The 22,146-nt window shown below is 56.3% G+C and overlaps 3 protein-coding genes and 2 non-coding genes across 6 annotated transcripts; all 5 read right to left on the reverse strand.

Moving 5' to 3' along the window:
* Nucleotides 1-3,051: 3,051 nt before the first annotated feature.
* Nucleotides 3,052-3,124, reverse strand: TRNAR-CCU (transfer RNA arginine (anticodon CCU)). Its single transcript has one exon. It is a non-coding gene; the product is annotated as a tRNA-Arg (tRNA).
* Nucleotides 3,125-5,238: 2,114 nt separating this feature from the next.
* Nucleotides 5,239-5,311, reverse strand: TRNAR-CCG (transfer RNA arginine (anticodon CCG)). The gene has a single exon. It is a non-coding gene; the product is annotated as a tRNA-Arg (tRNA).
* Nucleotides 5,312-6,030: 719 nt separating this feature from the next.
* LOC129461851 (putative caspase-16) lies at nt 6,031-8,615 on the reverse strand. The gene is made up of 5 exons (XM_055241293.2): nt 8,474-8,615; nt 8,036-8,152; nt 7,569-7,643; nt 6,944-7,047; nt 6,031-6,288 (listed from the first exon to the last, which is right to left on the reverse strand). Exons 1-5 carry the CDS (start codon nt 8,613-8,615, stop codon nt 6,175-6,177), a joined length of 552 nt encoding a protein of 183 aa, XP_055097268.1. The 3' UTR covers nt 6,031-6,174.
* Nucleotides 8,616-9,844: 1,229 nt separating this feature from the next.
* Nucleotides 9,845-11,939, reverse strand: LOC129463048 (uncharacterized). Its single transcript, XM_055243467.2, has 5 exons — nt 11,640-11,939; nt 11,316-11,511; nt 11,132-11,220; nt 10,187-10,297; nt 9,845-10,048 (listed from the first exon to the last, which is right to left on the reverse strand). The coding sequence occupies exons 1-5, from the start codon at nt 11,937-11,939 to the stop codon at nt 9,845-9,847; spliced, it is 900 nt and encodes a 299-aa protein (XP_055099442.1).
* Nucleotides 11,940-13,149: 1,210 nt separating this feature from the next.
* On the reverse strand, nt 13,150-21,507 carry ZNF213 (zinc finger protein 213). 2 transcript variants are annotated; one of them, XM_063616938.1, is made up of 6 exons: nt 21,041-21,503; nt 18,395-18,908; nt 17,537-17,660; nt 17,261-17,334; nt 16,969-17,092; nt 13,150-15,370 (listed from the first exon to the last, which is right to left on the reverse strand). In XM_063616938.1, exons 2-6 carry the CDS (start codon nt 18,791-18,793, stop codon nt 14,712-14,714), a joined length of 1,380 nt encoding a protein of 459 aa, XP_063473008.1. In that variant the 5' UTR covers nt 18,794-18,908; nt 21,041-21,503; the 3' UTR covers nt 13,150-14,711. The 2 variants fall into 2 exon arrangements, with proteins under 2 accessions (XP_063473008.1, XP_063473009.1); XM_063616939.1 differs by lacking the exons at nt 16,969-17,092; nt 17,261-17,334 and having other exon boundaries at nt 21,041-21,507.
* Between the last annotated feature and the right edge of the window lie 639 nt (nt 21,508-22,146).

Here is a 22,146-nt window from a genome sequence, read left to right on the forward strand (position 1 = left end):
TGCAGTGACCCATGACTGTGCCACTGCAGCCTGGGCAACACAGTGAGACCCTATCTCCAAAAACCAAAACAAGTATTTATGCCTATCTAATAACTGTCATATTAAATATTCCGCAAAAATAGCTAATGGGAGGTGTGGTGGCTCATGCCTATAAGAACAGCACTTTGGGAGGCCAAGGTGGGAGTACTGCTTGAGGCCAGGAGTTTGAGACCAGCCTGGGCAACATAGCAAGACCCCGTCTCTACAAAAAATGAGTAGCATGTGCCTGCAGTCCAAGCTACTTAGGGGGCTGACTGGGGAGGATCGCTTGAACCTGGGAGGTCGAGGCTGCAGTGAGCCGTGGTCACACCACTGCACTCCAGCCTGGGTGACTGAGTGAGACTGTGTCTCAAAAAAAACAAAAAAACAAAAACAAAAACCAACAAAACATAGCTGATGGTTTCCTGACTGCTGCCTGGACATTGGTTTGGTAACAAATTTTGGCTTCAATGCTGTGCTGAGGTCCTTACCAATGGAATGTGAGGTGCTATAATTCACAGTATACAACAGCATCGTGATCAGGCAATGCATGACCTGGTTGATTATGAGGAGTTGCAGACTGAAGCAAGTGCCCTGGGTGACCAATGGCTGCTGTGCCTGACTGTTGCAGCACAGGTGACCACACGGACTTTCATTAGTTCATGGCATGGAAAGAAGTTTTCTGAAGGCCCTGGTTTGCTTACAGAAAGAAAATGACAAGATCAGGTCTCTAAACTTTTTGACTAAGTCATGTTCAGAGACCCAGGGACAATTTATGGCAACCATACAATAACCTTAAAGCCACGAGGCTGATATTGCTAAAAATCAAACATGTCATTTAACTAGGCGTGTTGCAGAAAGGCAATGTGAATTGAATTCACAGCCTTAGGACATCTTTGGTGTGAAAGATACAGCATTGATTAGGAAGAAGCTGTGACATCAGATTGGACTCAAAATTGAAAATCTTGAACTACAAAGGTTGACCTTGGAGAAAACAGCATACATGACAAAACAAAACAGAAACAAAACAAGTTTGGCTACTTTAAGCCATCATAAGGAGGATGGGATATGATTTTGTATCTGGTGAATTTATCCATCTGGGTGCACATCCCAAAGAGCCTATAGTTAATATGTTATATCATGCAGGTGACCATGGCCCTACCGGGTTTCTTGGTTGGTTGGCTGAAAATTGAACTCAGTGGTGACCTATGTTTAATGAGACTGGGCTGCCAGAACGTCTCGGGCAAACTGGAGAGAAAGAAACCTGAAGACACCAAGCAATGTTGGAGTGCATCTATCATGCATGATGTGCATACCACTGAGAAGACCAGAGGACACTCCCTTTCTTTCTTTTTTCTTTTTTCCTTTTTTTCTGTTTTTTTTGAGACGGAGTCTCACTCTGTTGCCCAGGCTAGAGTGCAGTAGCACCATCTCTGCTCACTGCAACCTCTGCCTCCCGGGTTCAAGCGATTCTTCTGCCTCAGCCTCCCAAGTAGCTGGGACTACAGGCGAGCGCCACCACACCCGGCTAATTTTTGTATTTTTAGTAGAGATGGAGTTTCACCATATTGGCCTGGCTGCTCTCGAACTCCTGACCTCGTGATCCACCCACCTCGGCTTCCCAAAGTGCTCGGATTACAGGCGTGAGCTACCGCACCAGGCCAGGACACGCCCTTTCACAAGGCCTCCCGAAAAAATCCATCACGGAAGCATCAGCTTCCTTAAGTAGCTCTGTGGTGGCCATTCTCTACAGGTGGCCTATGATGGTGGAAGGTAATGTCATTGAGGTGTGGAAGGTAACGCCATTGAGGTGAGGAAGGTAATGCCGTTGAGGTGAGGTCCCTGATTTCATTAGGGATGATGGGGTCCAGGATGTTTGGAGAAGTGGGAGAAGCCAGGCCAGAGCTGGAAAAACAGAAGAGCTCCAATTATGGGTTTTATTTATTTATTTATTTATTTATTTGAGACAGAGTCTCACTCTGTCACCCAGGCTGGAGTGCAGTGGTGCGGTCTCCGCTCACTGCAACCTCCACCTCACAGGTTCAAGTGATTCTCCTGCCTCAGTCTCCTGAGGAGCTGGGATTACAGGCGCGTGCCACCATGCCCGGCTAATTTTTCTATTTTTAGTAGAGACAGGGTTTCACCATGTTGGTCAGGCTGGTTCGTGATCATGATCTGCTTGCCTCGGCCTCCCAAACTGCTGGGATTACAGGCGGGAGCCACTGCGCGAGGGCCAATTATGGGTTTTAAAGGCAAAAGCCAACCATGTTTTTATACACACTTATGACAAAACTCTAGCAGTGGTCCCCATTAGAGCGGCTTCTGATTTTACTTTACACCATGTCCTGTAGTTCAGGAAATTTTTACCTTGAAGAAGGCATCACATATTGCGTGGATTTAAAAAAAGAATACTATGGACTATTTCAAATATGTATTAAAAGAGAGAAAATAGTGCAATGTCCCCCATTATATACTCATGGATAAGTAGTTTCATCTATACCTCCATCCAGCTTATGATTTTTTTTTTTGAAATGGAGATTATAGGCTGGGATTACAAGCGGAAGCCACCGCGCCTGGCCTCAGTTTTATGATGTTTAAAACAAACCAGTTGTCCTGTAATTTAATCTGTAAATAATTGTGTTTATTGAAAAAGGATTTAAAAAATCCTTAACCATAATAGAATTAACAGACCTGGAAAAATAAACAATCATTCCTTTCTATCAAGTTAAATGGATGGTACTTAAAATCCTGTAAAAGATTCAGCTCCTTTCTTCTGTAACCTGAAATTGTGCTCATCTTATTTGAAATACAGGTACAGGTTTACTGATTTATAGCCTGTCTGGGAACCCTCCTACAACTCCGCACCTCCACAGGAGTATACCAAATTCCAGGTCTTCTCCCCGGGCAACTGCGAACCTCCACGGGAGTATACCAATTCCAGGTCTTCTCTCCGGGAAACTGGGAACCTCCATGGGAGTATACCAAATTCCAAGTCTTCTCTCCGGTAAGGAACACTAAAATTCGGCCCTTTCTTACCCCGGGTGGGACTCGAACCCACAACCCCTGGCTTAGGAGGCCAATGCCTTATCCATTAGGCCACCGGGGCGGACGGCAAAACGGTGGCGCTTGTCTTAGACCAGTCTCTCCACCACTCCGCGGTGGTTCCTGCACAGCCTTCCCGTCCTACCCTGGCCTTTCTCCCGCCCCTCCACGGGAATCCAAGCTTCGGTTCAGATCTCGTTCGCTCCTGGGCATCCTCGGGACCCCAGAGACCGCGCACGTGCAGAGGGACCTGAAACACACCGAACGTCAGGTTTTTGGCTCTGCTCTTTGGTCTGGGGGTATGATCTTCGCTTAGGGTGCGAGAGGTGCCCGGATCAACTCCCTCACAAGCCCTAGTCTCCGTTCAGGACAGAACCCAAGTCTAGGGGTAATTAGTAGCGAAAGATGCACTTGCGATGTATAGAGTGTATGGGAAGGGGCACGCGATGCCTGCTCAGCAACTGGCTCCTCATCCCGAGCCCGCCGCTTGCAAAAGTGTCCGTCTCCGTTCTCCTCCCCCGCATTGTCCCTTAGGCCAAGGGTGCCGCCCAGTGGCCGGAAGCCTCTTAATAATGACCCTCCAAAATCTGTCCTCTACATCCCCCGCTGGCTCGGTGTTAATCTCAGGATCTCCACGTTTGGTGTTTACTTTCCTGCCCCAACATGTGTGTTATTTTCCTTTTTTAAAAAATCTGTATTTTAATGAAGTTATTTTCCTGTAATACCTAGTAAACGCTTCAGTCCAGGAGTTCGAGACCATCATGGGCAAAATAGTGAGCGCCCCGTCTCTACCAAAAACAAATACCTTCGTAAACCACTGAAACGTCAAAAAAAGTTAAAGGAGAAATTGACACCCTGCACGACGCCAGGTTACCAGCGTCCGCCGACCAGAGGACATGCCTGCAGCTGCGACTCTCCGCAGCCTTCACCCCCTGGAAGGATACCCCACGAGGCGCTGCTCGGCACCCGGACTAAACTCGGGTTCCGCTGGTAGACATTTTTGTTTTTCCTGGGTGAAATACTAACTCAATCCTGGAGATACTCTTTGAAATTGAAATTTTTATTTTATCTTATTTTATTTATTTTCTATTTTCAGACGGAGTCTCGCTCCGTCGCCCAGGCTGGAGTGCAGTGGCGCGATCTTGGCTCACTGCAACCTCCGGCCTCCCGGGTTCAAGCGATTCTCCTGCTTCAGCCTCCTGAGTAGCTGGGACTACAGTCGCGCGCCACCACGTCCCGCTAATTTTTGTATTTTTAATAGAAACGGGGTTTTACCATGTGAGTCAGGCTGGTCTCGAACTCCTGACCTCATGATTCGCCCGCCTCGGCCTCCCAAAGTGCTGGGATTAGAGGCCTGAGCCACCGCGCCCGGCTCATCACCGCTGTTTATAATCGTTTTCTTTTTTTACTTTGTTACCCCATGATCAGGTGATACAAAGTTTTTCATCATAATAATCAATTAAACTACACATGTCGCCGGGCGCGGTGGCTCACGCCTGTAATCCCAGCACTTTGGGAGACCGAGGCTGGATGATCATCTGAGGTCGGGAGTTCGAGACCAGCCTGGCCAAAATGGAGACACCACCCCCCCCCCCCCCACCCCACTCCTAGTAAAAATACAAAAATTAGCCGGACGTGGTGGCGCATGCCTGTAATTCCAGCTACTCGGAAGGCTGAGGCAGGAGAATCGTTTGAACCCGGGAGGCGGAGGTTGCAGTGAGCGGAGATCAAGCCATTGGACTTCCAGCCTAGGCAACAAGAGCGAAAAATCCGCCTCAAAAAAAAAAAAAAAAAAAAAAAAAAAACTACACATGTCCTTTGACCCCTTGGGGCAACTCCTCACCGCAAGCAATCCCAGCCTCGTGTGTGTCACGGTTTCCATCACCTGAACTTTAATTTGTTAAGTCAATCCCCTACCAGCTCCCAGGACCCGCGTTCTCTGGCTTCAAGCGCCGCAGTCCGCCAGGGCCCTGCCGGCGTTCTCTGGGTCGCCCTCACTGCTATTGTGGCCCTGGGTCCTTAACACGACTGCAGCGGAAGGACGGGGTCCGAGTGTTCCTAGGGGAGTAAGGGGCGAGCGACCGGCGCACTCAGTTCCAGTGTCCTAGTCGCCCAGGGTGCAGTCCCAGGTGAAGAAATTTCTTTCAGTAGAGCTGGAAGAAAACGTTAACGTAGCAACGACCACGAAGGGACTCGAACCCTCAATCTTCTGATCCGGAATCAGACGCCTTATCCATTAGGCCACGCGGCCCTGCGTTTGAGACGTTCCCAGCATTTCTCATAAAGCTTTCTATAGCCTATGCTGTGGCTTTAACGCGCATGCTTAGAGTGAGGGGAGGCGCGTCCTTCCGAGGCTCTCGGTGGGCGGGACTCCGAGGTGGGCCACCGCGCCCGGCCGCTGAGGCTGCTGGGTGGAAACTGCCGCCGCGGGCCCGGGATTGTGAGTTCGAACCCTGGCGAGCCCGCCCTACCCCACCCTCCCCGCAGCAGGCCCCTCCGAGACGCCGTTTGGGAGCGCTTTCCCCATGTGCTTCCCGCCGCTTTGGGTCAGGGGCTGCAAGCTGCTTGCCCAGCCCCTGTTCTTGCTCCATCACCGGTGAACCTGCCAAGGTGTGTTTCAGAGGCTTTTGGCCCCAGACTTTATTCTGGCCGCCTGGAAAGCGGGGGCCGTGTCTCCTGAGTTTCTACGGCCCAGCGCGGGGTGGAGGTGGGGCGCGCGTGCACAGGGACATGGCTGGGAGAGGGTTATGCGTCCTCTTCCTGGGACCCCTCCCCCCCGGACGCTCCCATAACCGAACTGCCAACCCAGCCCAGCCCAGTCCAGCCCATGTTGGGTTCCTAAGTCCCGGAACCTGGGCACAGGCCCCAGCTCGGTTCCCATGGACACTATTGCGTCCATATGCAGTGCCAGGCGCTTTACACACATTATCTCACTTATTTCACACGTCCTTGAGAACAGGCTCTGTTCACGGCACATATTTATTGCACGGCCACTCCCACGCTGCCACGCCTTGCTCTCGGATGAGGAAACCGGGGGGTAGGGGGTGGATGCAGGCAAGAATGGCGCTGGGATCTGGCCACCGTCTCAGCACCGCCCCCGTGGCCGCCGCACCCTCAGGCCTGGAGGCAGAGCCGGCGCCGGAGCGAGCTGCGGATCTCCAGGCAGGCCTTGCGGAGTTCATCGCAGTCGGGCCCCAGCACGTCCTGCTCACACACCCGCCTATTGACCTGAGGACCACACCCAGCCTGTGCCTGGGGCTACAGCCCTCCGGGGCTCAGCCTGTCCCAGGGGAGAGCCCCTGGCTTGATACATTGCAAGGCCTAAAATTTTAAGGGCTGCCTGGACATCTTTGAGGCTCGCAGAACTCCATAGGCCTAACGGTGAATTCCTCTGCTCTGGCCAGACATGTCCCCACCCAGCAGGACAGGCTCCCACCCCCTAGGTCCCCTCTCAGCAGACCAGCTGCACCCAACCTGGTCCTCACCCTAATGGACTTCAGCCCCCTGACAGGCCTTGGAAATATTCAAACCAACCAACCACATCTGCCTGTGGGAACCAGGGGGCATCTCACTCTCTTGTCACTACAAAGCCAGCCTCCCACTGGCCCTGCAGGTTCACCCTGCTCTGAGCACAAGCCCAGGTGGCCCTGCATGGCATGCAGCATCCTCCTCCCTACCCGACTGCAGTACGTGTGACTAAGAACTGCGGTGCATGGCATGTGTGCAGTGTCGGCCATCCTGCATTTGGTTATCTTGTAGTGTTGAGGGCAGAGGATCCCTCCTTCGCCAATGGAGTTCATAGGAGGTGATCAGAATACCAGGGCTGGGGAGAAAGGCAAACCCAGCTCCTTGCCCCTTGTCACCCCGGAACCCCCCAACACACCTCAGTCAGCAGCTCCAGAAGGTCTCTCCCGGGGTTGGCTCTGAGGACCTCGACCAGTGTCTGGATAAAGTCTGAGCCCTTGTCATCGCGATAGGCCACATAGCCTAGGTCAGGGGACCAGGGCCACAGCATCAGACCAAGGCCCCAACCCTCTGCCTTCCAATCCCAGGGGTCCTATTGTTGGTGGAAGGTGGGGTACAAGCAGGCAGGACCCAGGAAGCAGGCAAGAGAACAGGGCAGGGAGCAGGGACTTCTTGCGTCTGGAACAAGTTGTTGCTAGATATTTGCAGAGGTGAGCCTATGGAGAGATTCACTACTGAACAAACATTTACTGCGCACCTACTATGTGCCAGACGCTGAGCAGGGCCTTGGGGCAGGCAGATCTGCCCCGGCCTCGTGGAACTCACAGCCTACAGGAAACCTGCACACACAGTGGTTGGCACAGCTGCGCCTCACAGCACTCACCATCACTGCTGTTACTACACATCATAAACCCTGTAGGGAACATGGCTGGACCACAGCTGGGCTGGCATCTCTGTGCCCCACCCCTAAGCCCTACTCCAGATCTCAGGCCAGGAAGCTGGGCCCTGTGTAACCACAGGCTCCCGATGACCCATCTTCTTACCTTCTGCGGCTGAGTAGACTGTCAGGATGTCTGCTTGGTCAGAGCTCCCTGGAGGGGCGCCCCTGCAGGAGCTGCCTGCAAGAGGAATCAATTCTAGTGATCAACATCGTGGAACTCCATCAGCCCCAGGAGCTCCCCATCTGTGGCTTAAGGGCAGCCCAGGGAGGTGGAAAGAGTGCAGGGCAGGAAAGACAGACGGAAGTTCAAAGCTCGGTCCAGCCACTTACCAGCTGTGACCTCAGAAAAGCTATTTGACCTTGCCGACTCCAGGGTTCTTGCCAGGCTCCAAGCTCCCACTTCCCAAAGGCCCTTGCGGTTTAGGAAGATTTTTTTCTTCCCATTGTCTTGGCAAACAGAGGATGCAGGTGGCAGCCATACCCCAGCTTAGGGCCCTGGAGATGCTCTCTGGACGGTCCCCACCACCAGCCCTGCCCAAGCCCAGGCCCTGGAAGGAAGGCAGAACCCACCCTGGGCCTCAGCGCAGATCTGCAGGACATCTGCATGGGAGGGGACAGATGGAGATGTCCGCAGCCAGCTCCAGTACCAGGGGAGAGCTGTGGGCCCCACACCAGCATCCCTGTTTCCTGAAGAGGGTGGGGAGAGGCAGATAGTCTCACTCCGGGGATACCTGGGGGTGCTCAGGGGTCTAGTGTGAGCGTGGGGTCAAGGTGAGAACCCAGCTCCAGAGCTCCAGGGCAAGCTTGCCAGACTAGAGACATTCAGAGCGCTGAATGACAGGTGTTGAGAGTTAAGGGTTCAATGTCGTGGACTTGACCTCTAGGAGAGGACAGGAGAGGGGGCAGGGAAGGGCGGATACCCAGGCTCCCTGGAGAAGGTAGACAGTGAGTCCCAGGGGCTGAAGCTGGCTGAGGAAAGTGAGGGCAGGAGGAGGCCAGGCCGCTCACCCCCACGGCAGGCCTGCAGCAGGAAGATCTTGGGGCGGCCCCGCAGCACCTGGCAGCGGCTCAGCTCCTGCATCAGCGCCTCGGGCTGCACCTCTTGCCCATCAGCCCCCAGCAGCTGACCTCGTGGTCCCCCATGGGCCATCAGGGCCACAAGGGCACAGCTCACAGGGCCCCTGCAGGTGTCCAGTTGCTCCCGGAACTGGGCCAGCTCCTCCTGGAAAGCCTGGGGTGGGAACAATGTTGAGGCCTGGGCCAAAGTCACCACCTCCCCAGCCCCTGGCTGCCCTCTGCGAGGCTGAGAATGTTTCCCAGACCCTGCCCACCTGGCCTCCCACTGCCTGCCACTCACAGGTCCAGGGAGGAAGCCCTCTTTTTTTTTTTTTTTTTTTTTTTTGAGAAGGAGTCTTGCTCTGTCACCCAGGCCGGAGTGCAGTGGCGCGATCTCGGCTCACTGCTATCTCCGCCTCCTGGGTTCAAGCGATTCTCCTGCCTTAGCCTCCTGAGTAGCTGGGACTACAGGCATATGCCACCACACTTGGCTAATTTTTTGTATTTTTAGTAGAGATGAGGTTTCGCCGTGTTAGCCAGAATGGTCTCGATCTCCTGGCGTCGTGATCCGCTTGCCTCGGCCTCCCAAAGTGCCAGGATTACAGGCGTGAGCCGCTGCGCCTGGCCTGTTTTTGTTTTTTGAGACGGAGTCTTGCTCTGTCGCCCAGGCTGGAGTGCAGTGGCACAATCTCAGCTCACTGCAACCTCTGCCTCCTGGGTTCAAGCCATTCTCCAGCCTCAGCCTCCCAAGTAGCCGGGATTACAGGCATGCACCACCACACCCTACTAATTTTGTCTTTATAGTAGAGACGAGGTTTCACCATGGTAGTCAGGCTGGTCTCAAACTCCTAATCTCAAGTGATCCACCCGCCTCAGCCTCCCAAAGTGTTGGGATTACAGGCATGAGCCGCCGTGCCCGGCCAGAAGCCCTTTTCTAACTCCCTCCTGCAAGGCCTTGGCATGGCCTCTTTAGAGGTGACATACAGACCCAGCTTCCTGGAGCCAGTTCTCCTCCTACCCTCGTGGGGAAGCTGCACCAAGAAGTTGAGAGGTGTGAGGAGAGCGGAGTGGGCTGCTGGGAGCCAAGAGAGAAACCAAGACTTGGAGCTAAAGCTTTGAGCTGGAGGGGGCGGGGGGGCCAGAGAACCAGCCAATGAGGGAGGCCTCGGGGACCCTGGAGACCAGGCTTCCAGAGGCTGGGAAGTGATGGGCCAGATGCAGGCAAAGGGAGCACAGAGGCTAGACTTGTGGCGCACTTCCTGCCAGTGATGGAGAGAGGCCCAGGAGAGAGGCCCTGGGTTCCTAGGGAGGGGTGGTCTTCCTTCAGAGCACCAGCGGAAGTTCTCGGCATCCCCTCACCTGGGCTGTAGGGTCCGTTCTCACGGTGGTCTCAAAGCCCAGGGCCCGGCACAGGCCCCCCAGCGCCTCCACGTCATGCTGGGCCCCAGGCCGGCCTTGGATCACAGCCAGGAGGAGGGCAGCCCTGGGCTTGGACAGGTCATACTGTGTGCTGGGACCGGGGGCCGGCTGCAGAGAGGGTTAGGATGCATCTAAAGTAGCCTGAGAGGACTCCAGCTCCTGGCCTCCCCGGCCTGGGTCCCCCTAAGCTTCTGTCCCACTGGAAACTGTGGCCATGTGATTGGACCCCTGCCCTGTCCCCCTCACCTCAGGCCTCCAGGGCTCCACACCTCCCAGGCACAGTGCCCCCCGCAAGGAGCTCCGAAGGACGGGGCAGCAGGTGCCCCCTGTGGACTCTTCAGCCACCCTGCGGAAGAGCTGGGGATGGGGCCGAGAAAAGACTCAGCCAGGCTTGTGGCTTCTATAGTCTCTTCAGGGTCACCTGCCAGAATGCAGAGAGGAGGAGGCCAGCAAAGGACAGACAGGCAGGATGGCCTCAAGCAAGGCCCAGGCTCCAGTTCTGGCTCAAGGCTATGGACTTCCCTGGGCATGGATGGCCTCGAGTGGACAGTGTTCACACCATTAACCCCTGCCCCGGGATCAGTGCACACAGAGGTGGGGATGTTCCCTAGAGCAGGGCAGGGCCTGTCGGGAAGGCTCACGGGGTGGGCACTACCCTGCTGGGCGATCTGTGGAGGAGAGCTGGGGCCCCCTCATCTCCAGGGCTGCCCAGGGGCCACCCAACTGCACAGTGAGACCTTCAGCCCTGGAGACCAGACTTGAATCATTCCCAGTCCCAGCCTCCAGGGTCCTGCGATCTAACAGGGTAGATGGCCACTGCTTGGTGTAGAAAGGGGCAGCGTGAAGTGCAAGCATGGATGCAAGGAAGGGCATCACTGGCAGCCTGCAGAGGACTGTGCAGGGCTCCTGGGACAATAGGAGGGCATAGCAGGCAGAGGGAACCGCTTGGGCCAAGGCATGCAGTTGGGAGGAGTCTGGAGGTTGGGGGATCCTGAGTGGGTTGTCAGGGGTCCCGAGCTGGGGGTGAGGGGCTGATACCACTTCTGTAGACAATAAAGGTTTGTAGAATGAATCGGAGGGAAGATACAAGTGAATGAATCTAACTGTAACTGGCTCAGGGGGGCACAGCAGAACCAGCGGAGACAGCAGGACCAGCCCCGCTTCCCTGGGCCTCCCCTCCAGCGTCCCCACCTCCGTCAGCAGCTGCACCAGGGACCAGCAAGGAGAGTGGCCACACAGCTCTCTCAGGCCAGCAAGGAAGGCTCCAGGCTCCAGGGAGGCTGGGTGGAGAAGCAGCATGTTGGCCTGGAGTGAGGCCCGAGGCTCTGCCCCTGGGGCCCTGCCCAGCCCCTGGATCCCGACCCAGCTCACTCACACCCAGGGCCACTCGAGAGCAGCAGGAAGACTTTGGGGCAGCCCCGCAGGGCCCGGCAGCCGCTCAGCTCCCGGACCAGCTGCTGTGGCTGCCTCAGCTGCCCTCTGGGGGCCACCAAGGCCACTAAGGCACACCCCACAGGGCGCCCGTGGGCATCCAGCTGCTTCTGGAACCAAGCCAGCTCCTTGAGGAAGCCCTAGGGGCAAGAGTGAGACCAACCTGAGTCCGGGGAGGTTTTGGGTGGGGAGGAGATTCTGGGTCAGGGGAGAGTGGGGAAGGGGTCGGTGCTGGGCCTGAGGGTGGACGTAAGAGGCAGAGGCTCACCTGGACCGGGACCTCCCTCCTCTCGCAGCTCTCAAAGCCCAGGGCCTGGAACACGTCCTCCAGGGCAGTAACTGCAGCGGCCACCACCCCAGGGCTGCTGAGCATCAGGGCTGCCCTTGGACCCTGGACGTCATACTTCCCCTGGGGAGGCAAGGCCAGAGCTGGGCTGGGCTGGGGCTCAGCTGGGAGGCAGGAGCAGCTGGGCCAGGTGGTGCCTCCTGCTACCTTTCTCCCCAGGCTGTCTCGAGTGTCTGCCATCTGCATGGCCAGCCGCAGGGTCCCAGCCACCAGGAAGGCCATAGGGCCAGACGGGGCTTCCTCCAAGCACCAAGCACGGAGCTCGCCTCCTGGCCCTGGGCTCTCAGTGCCCTGGGTCCTAACCCTTGCCCTCTCCCCTAACAACTGCTATCAGCTCTGCTTATGAGCTGAGCTGGACTCTGCCCCCTCCCTGGAACCCTGGGTCCTGGCCCCGCTCTCCCAGCCCGGGCTCCATTCTCTGGCTGCTGCTGGTGACTTCTTTGCTGGCACTGACGTGCCCCTACCTGAGCCAGGAACCTGTGCTCAATCCTATTCTTAGCTCCTGGCCTACGTGCTTATCTGATCTCGTTACACCCCAGTGTCTCCATTTGGAGCCAGCCACCACCACCAAGAAGTCCTTGTACTGTCCCGGCCACCCGCCACACGCATGCACACAGCACCAGGCCCCCAGAGGTAAAAATCGCCAACTGGAATCAGCCTTGTCCACAGCGAGACCTCGCTTGCTTCTTACAGGAAATGGAGACCATGGCAGCGACTGCAGGATGATGTGTGCATGGGAGGTTGGCTAAGAAAGGCCTAGGGGCAGAGAGGGCTGGCACATGCACACCTGTTACCAAGGGACCAGAGCGTCTTGTCCACTGGCCCCCGCCTCCCCTCAGCCAGGGGCCCTGAGGCCACCAGCAGGTGAAAGAGAAGGAACCAGCATGGGTGGAAGGAGGGGTCGTGCCTGGGTGATCACTAGTTCTGACCATGCACCCACTAGCTCTTGGTGGGTCCTGGCCTGGGGCTCCTGGTAGGGAGAAGTTGAATGTCAGGGGCTGGTGGGAAGGGCAGGCCCGCTGTCAGCCCCTCCTCTAAGGGACTCAGCCTGGGGCAGCCTTGAGTTCCAGATCCCCAACACGCAGCAAGAGGGTCCCACCACTGACCAAGCAGCGTCTATGCGCCCTTCTTCCTTTCACAGTTGTGGGAGAGGAATGGCCTGGTGAAGACCCTGAGTCCTGCTCAGCTCCCCGTTCTGCTGGAGCACAGATGGTGCTCCCAGAGCAGGGCAGGCACTAGCTGACACAGGGGGACAACAGTCCCAGGGAACAAGGCTGCCCATTGGGGCCCAGCCGACCTGGACGCCAAGGACGCGGCTCCCCCTGGTGACAGCGCAGCAGCATCTGCCACCGGGACACAAGGCCAGGGCAAGGAGTTTATATTCCAGGTATCCCCATCCTCCAGCCACCGAAAGAACAGAACAGCCTGGAGGTAAGTTTTCACGTTTATTAATACTCTTCTGTTGCCCTTTGGAGGTCCGTGGGGGAGTCCTTGCAGGGCCTCTGGTCTGTCCCCGTTCATGGAAGGCAGTGCTCAGGAGGCAGCAGCAAAGTGCCAATGAGGCGGGGCGTTAATGCCGATGGAGCGGGGTACGTTAGTGCTGATGGAGTGGGGCGCCGAGTGGGGCGTTAACGCCAATGGAGCAGGGCGTTAGTGCCGATGGAGCGGGGCGTTAGTGCCGATGGAGCGGGGCGCCGGTGCCAGCGGAGCGGGGCACCAGTGCCGGTAAAGTGGGGTGTTAGTGCCGATGGAGGGGGCGTTAGTGCCGATGGAATGGGGCGCCAGTGCCGATGGAGCTTGACGTAGTGATGATGGAGCGGGGTGGTAGTGCCGATGGAGCTGGACGGTAGTGACAACGGAGTGGGGCACCAGTGCCGATGGAGCGGGGCGTTAGAGCCGATGGAGCGGGGCGTTAGAGCCGATGGAGCGGGGCGTTAGAGCCGATGGAGCAGGACCTTAGTGCCGAAGGAGCGAGGCGTTAGTGCTGATAGAGTGGGGCGCCAATGCCAAAGGAGCGGATCATTAGTGCCGCTGGAGTGGGGGTGTTAGTGCCGCTGGAGTGGGGGCGTTAGTGCCGATGGAGTGGGACGCCGAGTGGGGCGTTAGTGCCGATGGAGCAGGGCGCCAGTGCCGATGGAGCAGGATGCCGGGGCCGATGGAGTGGGGCGTTAGTGCCGATGGAGTGAGGTGCTAGTGGTGATGGAGTGCTAGTGCTGAGTCTGGTGCAGCCGCACCTCTGGAGGAGCAGATGGCAGCCAGGCGCCCTGTTCTTGGTCTCCAGGGTTGGCCTCCTGTCGCTGGAGCCACCATTATCCTCACCAGACTGGTGAGCAGGTGGCTCTCAGAGCCTCATGCTAGGGCAAGTAGGCCGAGGGCAAAGGCAGGCCGAGTCCGTGTGGCTAGGACAGGGCAGAGTGGTCATGGCCTGGAAATGGGAGTGGGTGGGGGCCAGAAAGCCCCTGCCGCCGTGACTAAGACCCGCGGTCCCACAGGTGTGGGCTGACTGTCTCTCCCAAAGTCCAGCAGTCCCCTGGGGGGCCAAGGCCAGTCCTCCACGCCCACTGAAAGGCACAGGTGGGCAGGGCAGAGGCCTGACCCATGGACCCACCCCACAGGGTGGGGGCCAAAGAGCCACACAGTGAAATGAGGCTCGGAGACTTCTGGGAAGGGACCTAGACCTGAGTCCTCGCCACCCTGCTGCCCCTGCCAGGAATGTGTTGGGGCTCCAGGAAACTAGAGGGGAAGAGAAACGCTAGGCGCGGAAGGGGGACAGAGGACAAGATCAGGGGGCGGGAAGGGGAGGCTTCCGTTCCCTTTGAGTGCTGGGCAGGTCCTCAGAGCTGAGCAGGGCAGGCGAGCTCCGAGTGTGAGGTCCCCTGGGGTCCCTCGGACAGCCCAGGAGGTGGCCACAGATGGAAGGAGAGTCCCAGTGGTGAACGAAGCAGGATGTGCCGTGACTGGGCTTCCCCCGGGCTTTCCGGCCAAGCCGGCTGCTCACCCCACGGGCTGGGCCATCTTGGCGTGCAGGCTCTGATGCGCGATGAGGTGCGCGCGCTGCTTGAAGCTCTTGTCGCACTCTCCGCAGCCGAAGGGCCGCTCACCGGTGTGCACACGCCGATGGTCCAGCAGGTAGGAGCGCAGCGAGAAGCTCTTGCCGCAGTCGCTGCAGCCGAAAGGCTTCTCACCCGTGTGGATGCGCTGGTGGTCGGCCAGGTAGGCGCTGCGGCTGAAGCTCTTGCCACACTCGGAACAGGAGAAGGGCTTCTCGCCCGTGTGCACGCCTTGGTGGCGCACCAGGTCCGAGGAGCTGCGGAAGCTCTTGTCGCACTCAGGACACTTGTGTGGCTTCTCGCCCGTGTGCGTGCGCTGGTGCCGCGCCAGGTCCGAGCCCCAGCGGAAGCGCTTTCCACACTGCCCGCAGCTGTGCGGCTTCTCGGCTGCCAGGTCCCGGAACTGGCGCCGGCGAGTGGGTGGCCGTCCCCGTCGCGCGCCCACCACTGGGCCCAGGGCCGCCCTCGGCCGGTTCTCGCTCTCCCAGCCCTCAGCCTCCTCGGGGCTCCAGGACACAGTCACGTCGCTGCCTGTCTGGCCCGGCACCACCGGCACCACTTCCTGCAGCCGGGACTTCTCACTTTGGCCTTTGAGCCCCAAACCTGCAAGGGGAAGGAGGCAACCTCATCAGTCCCACTCGGTTCTGGGGCCAGAGCTGAGGTGAGGAAGAAACAAGGCTGGGGAAAGCTCCCTGGCCTTCAGGTTCAGAAAGCCCTGGGTTCACACAGCCCAATCTTCAGGTCCCTCATCTATAAAACAGGGATGATTGGCCGGGCGCAGTGGCTCAAGTCTGTAATCCCAACATTTTGGGAGGCTGAGGCGGGCGGATCACCTGAGGTTAGGAGTTCGAGAGCAGCCTCCAAAATGGCAAAACCCCGCCTCTACTAAAAAATGCAAAAATTAGCAGGGCATGGTGGCGCACATCTGTAATCCCAGCTACTCAGGAGGCTGAGGCAGAAGAATCACTTGAACCCAGGAAGCGAAGGTTGCAGTGAGCCGGGATCATGCCATTGCACTCCAAGAGCGAGACTTTGTCTCAAAAACAAACAAAAACCCAAATAAATCAGGGATGATGAAAAAATTCCGCAGAGCAGCAGTCTGAATAAGCCTCTGATCCCACGTGCATGGGCCAGCCCCCTAAGCCATTTGTGCCCTGCAGGCCTCACTGGGATCCAATGTCCCACTCTGAACCCCAGATATCAAGCTCCACAGCAGAACAGATTTACAGTAATTTCGAAAATGTTCAAGGGTCGGGCGCGGTGGCTCATGCCTGTAATCCCAGCACTTTGGGAGGCCAAGGCAGGCGGATCACGAAGTCAGGAGTTCAAGACCAGCCTGACCAACATGGTGAAAACTCGTCTCTATTAAAAATACAAAAAAATTAGCCGGGCATGGTGGCTCATGCCTGTAATCCCAGCTACTCAGGCTGAGGCAGGAGAATTGCTTGAACCCGGGAGGTGGAAGTTTCAGTGATCTGAGATCACACCACTGCATTCCGGCCTGGCGACAGAGCAAGACTCCATCTCAAAAAAAAAAGAAAGAAAATTTTTCCTAACTGTCACAGTCGGAAATTGAGGAGCCAAACTGGTCTAGCTAGTGTGGCTCCCTTCAGCACGTAGGCTCTAGTTCTCCAAACTCAACACATGACAGATCTGGACAGAGGTCGCAGACCATCCCGCTGGGAGTGTGGACTGAACCAGATAAGATGATCCCTGATGGTGCTGAGAAGGAGCCTGGCATGGAGAGGGACCTGGTAAGTGCAGTTCTGACAAGCAGGGACCCAGGCTGGTGAGCAGCTGGGGTTCCCCGTCAGCACCGCTGCTCCTAGCAACCCAAGGTGGCCTCACAACTATGCCTGATCCAAGTCCCAGCTGTGTCCCTTCAGCATCCACTGACCTGAGTCTCAGGTCCCTTATGTGTAAAATGGGGACAATACTTCCATGCATTAGGTTGTGAGACTCAAAGGAGAAGGTGCCCTTACGAGCGCTCATGCAGGGCTGGGCAGCGCCGGCGCCGTCCCATGCTGCGTGTGGAAATGCACAAAAACTGATCGTCAGCCAAGAAAGGAGTTACTCAGGCTCCTGGCAAGACCTAGGGAGAGCCTGCTTTGGAACCAGCTAAGGATGGGGTGGGAAACAAGACTGAAGTTCCAGCAGAATTGGGGGCGGCCAGCCTGGACCCAAAGGCCCTGGGTGCTTACCCAGGGTGGTGTTCCGGGAGTTCTCCCGCTTTATGTCCCAGAAGAGATCCCGCTGAGCAGGGTCCAGAGTGCCCCATTCTTCCCGGGAGAAATAGAATGGAATGTCTCCCAATGCCACAGGTCCCTGGAATGGGGTGAGAAGACCCGGCTCAGGGCTCCCTTGCTTAGGCCTCCCAGCAGCACTGGCGGGGACAGGATGGGTCAGATGAAAGAGGCCTGATGGGACAAGTCCCATTTTACAAATTCAACAGAGCCAAGTGCTTTAAAGAAGACAAAGGGACTGGTGACTCACATGGACCCCAGAGACAAAGCAGGTGTCCGTCGTCTCTCTGGTACACCCCTCTTTAAGAAGAGCAGGAGGCTGGGCTGAAGGAGAAGAATGGAGCCTTAGAAAGGCCAGCCCAGGCTTGACACCGAAGCCTATGGCCTCCGCAGCCTGTGCGCATGCACGCACGCCCTGGACTTCACAGAGGGAGCTGTCCTACCTGTGACCCTTAGGCAACGCCGGTGACAGAGCTAGGTCCCTGCCCAGCCACTCTACTGCCCACAAGGACGGAGGCTTACTCACCGCTATGGCTGTGCTGCTCCTGGGGAACAGATGGCCGCCTCCATGCCCCCACCATTGGGGGAGGCCCCTTGGCCTGAGATCCCTGGCCTGCAGCCTCGGGTTCCGCCTCCTCCGAGGGCACATCCTGTGCAGGAACCACAATATGCTCATCAGCCCGAGACCAGACCGGGGCAGACAGAGTTTATTCCCTGGGAAGGAGACAGGACATGACCCTCAGGATGCTGGGGTGTGGGAAGGAGACCAATATGGTGCCCCAGGAAAGTCCAGAGGAGAATGTGATACCAGGTAATGCTGTGTGCCCGAGGACGCTCCCCGATCATTCACGAGGCAAGAACCAGCCCTGAAAGGCCAGAATCACAGCCACTTAGCAAGGGGGTAGCTGGGGACCCTCCTGCCAAAGGCCAAACCCCATCCCCCAGCCACTCATTAGAACCTCCCCAGATGCATCCAATGTGAAGGACCCAATATCCCACAAGGTAGCAGGGGCTCCGCACAGCTCCACCTTCTCGCCCCACTCTGGAGCTGGCTCTATGCACACCCTTGTGTCCCCAGAGCCAGGCCTAGAGCAAAATGCAAATAAACATCAGCAGACCCTGCATGGAGCTAAAACCTCCTGTCTGGAACATTCGCACTTCAGCCCTATTGCTGCCTTCCAAAGCCACAAAAAATAAATCACATTTACTTTGGACTGCATCTTTCAGAAAGGCACCCATGGCACACTGTGCTTGTGTGCCTGCTCCTGGGGACTCTGTGTCTCCCCTACCCTGTGAGCCTCTGGGAGACTCATCTCTGCAGGGTACCCACTTCTCTGGAGCTCAGGTACCATCCAGGTGCCCCGGATGTGGAAGGGCCCCTCACCTGTGCCCAGGCTTTCACTGGCTGCTTCTGTAGGTCCTCCACCAAGGCGACAGCCTCCTCGCCGCTTCCCGGGTGCTGCTCACGCACCCAGCCCTGGATCTCCCCTGGCAGCACTGTCAGGAACTGCTCCAGCACCAGCAGCTCCAGGATCTGCTCCTTGGTACGCAGCTCGGGCCGCAGCCAGCGGCAGCAGAGCTCCCAGAGCTGGCTGAAGGCCTCATGAGGCCCATGCACATCCCCATAGCAGAACTGCCGGAAGCGCTGGCGGCAGGCTTCGGAATCCCTGCTGTCCTCATGCTGGGCAGATTCCTGTTCCCAGGAGGAATCTTCCACTTTCACAATCAGAAGCCCTTCTCCCTCCCCGGGGGCCTGGTCCTGGGGCTCCAAGGGGGCTGCCATTCCCCTGGCCTGAGGCTCAGGGTTGGTCGGCCTCAACCTGGGCCCCAGAACCTGTACTTTCAGTCTCCCAGAGGGATCCCCTGTGGTAGCTGGGCCAGCATCTGGATGTGTATTCCTGGGGAAAGAGCAAAATGGCAGGACTGAGGAGGAAGGATGTGGAATACATGAGGAAACCCCAGGCTGAAGAGCCATCCAGTCCCCATCCTTTCATGGCCCTGAAGCTTTTCTAGGCTTTTAGTGTAATTTACTGTAATGCCTTGCTCACGTGACTCTCTCTCCTATTAACACAGGCCCACAAGCTCTCATCCCAAAGCCAGAAATCGAAAACCTGGGCATTTCATAACCCTTTGATGGCAAAACCCAATGTCATTCATTTGGCAGCACCACCTGACCTGATATAAGCACATTATTATTTTTTTTTTTTTTTTTTTTTTTTTTTTTTTTTTTTTTTTTTTGAGACGGAGTCTTGCTCTATCCCCCAGGCTGGAGTGAGTGCAGTGGCGCGATCTCGGCTCACTGCAAGCTCCACCTCCCGGGTTCACGCCATTCTCCTGCCTCAGCCTCCCAAGTAGCTGGGACTACAGGCGCCCGCCAACACATCCGGCTAATTTTTTGTTTTTAGTAGAGACAGGGTTTCACCATGTTAGCCAGGATGGTCTCGATCTCCTGACCTGGTGATCCGCCAGCCTCGGCCTCCCAAAGTGCTGGGATTACAGGCTTGAGCCACCGCGCCCGGCCAGATATAAGCACATTATAATCTCAATTTATTCCACTAAATGTAAATGTTCAAAATTATGGTGGAAATATTAATAACATATCTTCAGTTTATAAAAATTCATTGAGCTATACCCACTGATGTGTTTTTCTGTATGTACATTATACATCAATTAAATATCTATTTTTTTTTTTTTTTTTGAGATAAGAGTCTCACTCTGTCGCCCAGGCTGGAGTGCAGTGGCGCAATCTCGGTTCACTGCAACCTCCGCCTGCCGGGTTCAAGCGATTCTCCTGCTTCAGCCTCCCAAGTAGCTGGGACTACAGGCACCAGCTACCACGTCCAGCTAATTTTTTTGTATTTTTAGTAGAGACGAGGTTTCACCATGTTGGCCAGGATGGTCTCAAACTCCTGACCTTGTGATCCACCCGCCTTGGCCTCCTAAAGTGCTGGGATTACAGCCATGAGCCACTGCGCCCAGCCTAATTAAAAAATTTTAACTGATATGTTTCATTATTTAATGTTGCCCCAGATCCCTTTGGAGATGTGCTTGATATATCGTATGTGCACTATATTATCTTTCTCAAATTTGAAAACCTCTGAATTCCAAAACACATCTGGCCCTGAGGTGTCACAGAAGGGCTCACAGACACCATCCAAAGCCATTTATCCACAGGTACATATAAACGTGTGACACATTTATACCTTACATTGTTACTCTTTACTGAAAAGTGTATTATACAATTTTCAGTAATCGATTTTTTGTTTCAACAATAAAAATACAAACTGGCCGGGCTTGGTGGCTTATGCCTGTAATCCCAGCATTTTGGGAGACAGACACAGGACGATTGCTTGAGGCTAGGGGTTCAAGACCCCTTTGGGAAGACAATGTGAGACGCGATCTGTACCAAAAAATAAAAAAAGCCAGGTGGGGCTCCTGTAGTCCCAGCTACTGGGGAGGCTGACGAGGGAAGATTGCTTGAGTCCAGGAGTTTGAGGTTGCAATAAGCTATGATTGCACCACTGTACTCCAGCCTGGGCAACAGAGTGAGACCATCTCAAAAAAAAAAAAAAAAAAAAAGAAAAGTAAAAAGAAAAAGAAAAAAATACAAACCATCGTAATAAAAAAGGGAAGATTCAAACAATATAGAAATCCGTAAAACTCTCCCTTCCTCAATGCCATTGTACCCCCCGACTTAACAGTCTGACAAATGACGTCCCAGACCTTTTCCTGTGCTTTTACTAAAAAAGCCATCCATAGGGGGGAGAAAAGAAAAGGTGCTTGATGTGTTTTTACATAAATGAGACCTTACTGCACAGATATTAGCGACACTATGAGCTTCCGCGGTATGGATATGCTCTAGTTTCTTAATCAATACTCGAGTGATGCATTCGGGTTGTTTCCAATTCTTTAGTCCACCCTAAGCACTTTATTTATTCTGCTCCTCACAAGACCCCTGAAGGGTGCGTGCACCATTCTCATCCTCTGGTGACTTCGAAGAAGACTTTCCTCGAAGAGGGCCAGGACTCACCAGGGTCGCTCAGCAGGACACGGCAGGCGGGAAGGCGAGCCAGCCGGAGCCCCGCGCTGTCCCCCGCAGCCTCGCCTGCGGGGCGAGCGGCGATCGTGCAGGGGCGTCTGCCCGGGGACCAAGCAGGCAGAGTGGCGCGGGGGACCAGCACTTCCTAGCAGTGCGCGCGCCCTCCGGCCTCTGCCTCGGGGCGCTGATCCTGGCCACCCGGAGCCCGGTGCTTAATGTCGGAGCCAGGCGGCCAGAGCCCCCGCCCCCGCCCCCACCCCCGAAACACACAACGCCCACGACGGCCCAGGAGATCCCACTTCCGGCGCGAGCTCCCGGCGCCGGAAGTCCTCGCGGGGCTCGCTAGGAAACTACGCAGCGCAAGCATTCCCCAGCTCCCAGAAAGCCGTTCGTCCACTGAGCCCGCCTTCTCCATGACTGATGGCCAATGAACAGGAAGAATTCTCAGGCTGCCTATTAGAAGACCGAAGCGCCATACGCGTCATACACCTGTATCCGGGAGGAAAGGCCAGGTTCTGCATCTAGGTTTTCTTCGTTCTCTTTCGTCTCCGCTTTTTTTTCACGTTTCCTTGCGCCCCTGGCCCTTGAGCGACAAAAAGGGGGAGCCAAGGCTGGCCCGAGGAACGGAGATGGCACATGGCCTAGCCACGAGTGGAGCTTCTGCTCCGCCCGAACGGTTGCGCTGGAGCGGCCTCTTCCTTCCGCCACGGTCTTTCTTTGCCAACTAGTAGGTGAGGGCGGAAAGGCTGCGGGCCGTGGAGCTCGGTTCGGGGAGACTCGTTTCCAGCCTCCTGGGTCCCGCTCCTCCCAGTTCCTTGGAGAGGCGTGGAGCTTGCTGGGAAATGCCCTCGGGTAAGGGGCGCGGAGCCTCTTGCGGCGATCCCTCTGTCTTCGGGTCGCCTTAGCAGGACGCGGCAAGCGGGACACTGACCTGGCCGGAGTCCCGCGCTCTCCCACCAGCTGCTTCGTCCACGAGTTGCTGCTGGGCGGCAGGGGTCCCACGGCCCGGAGGGATCTAGAGCAGGGGGGCTCGGGGTCCTTTCCATACCCTCGGATCTTCTCCCACTCTCTCCACGCCTCGACCCGGAGATGATCTC

The sequence above is a fragment of the Symphalangus syndactylus genome, chromosome 14 (assembly GCF_028878055.3).
Source record: "Symphalangus syndactylus isolate Jambi chromosome 14, NHGRI_mSymSyn1-v2.1_pri, whole genome shotgun sequence".
Classification (NCBI taxonomy): domain Eukaryota; kingdom Metazoa; phylum Chordata; class Mammalia; order Primates; family Hylobatidae; genus Symphalangus; species Symphalangus syndactylus.

Coding starts and splice junctions, on each gene's coding strand:
- LOC129461851 (XM_055241293.2), bottom strand. CDS start 8,615: ATGGCCCATGGGGGACCACGAGGTCAGCTGCTGGGGGCTGATGGGCAA. Junction 8,153..8,473: donor GCTGCAGGCCTGCCGTGGGG/GTGAGCGGCCTG, acceptor CACCCTCTTCAG/GAAACAGGGATGCTGGTGTG. Junction 6,289..6,943: donor TTCTGGAGCTGCTGACTGAG/GTGTGTTGGGGG, acceptor TGTGGTCCTCAG/GTCAATAGGCGGGTGTGTGA.
- ZNF213 (XM_063616938.1), bottom strand. CDS start 18,793: ATGGCAGCCCCCTTGGAGCCCCAGGACCAGGCCCCCGGGGAGGGAGAA. Junction 17,661..18,394: donor CAGTGAAAGCCTGGGCACAG/GTGAGGGGCCCT, acceptor GTTCCTGCACAG/GATGTGCCCTCGGAGGAGGC. Junction 15,371..16,968: donor CTCCCGGAACACCACCCTGG/GTAAGCACCCAG, acceptor TTCCCCTTGCAG/GTTTGGGGCTCAAAGGCCAA.
- LOC129463048 (XM_055243467.2), bottom strand. CDS start 11,939: ATGGCCTTCCTGGTGGCTGGGACCCTGCGGCTGGCCATGCAGATGGCA. Junction 11,512..11,639: donor GGAGGGAGGTCCCGGTCCAG/GTGAGCCTCTGC, acceptor TCTTGCCCCTAG/GGCTTCCTCAAGGAGCTGGC. Junction 10,049..10,186: donor TGGAGCCCTGGAGGCCTGAG/GTGAGGGGGACA, acceptor CCCTCTCTGCAG/CCGGCCCCCGGTCCCAGCAC.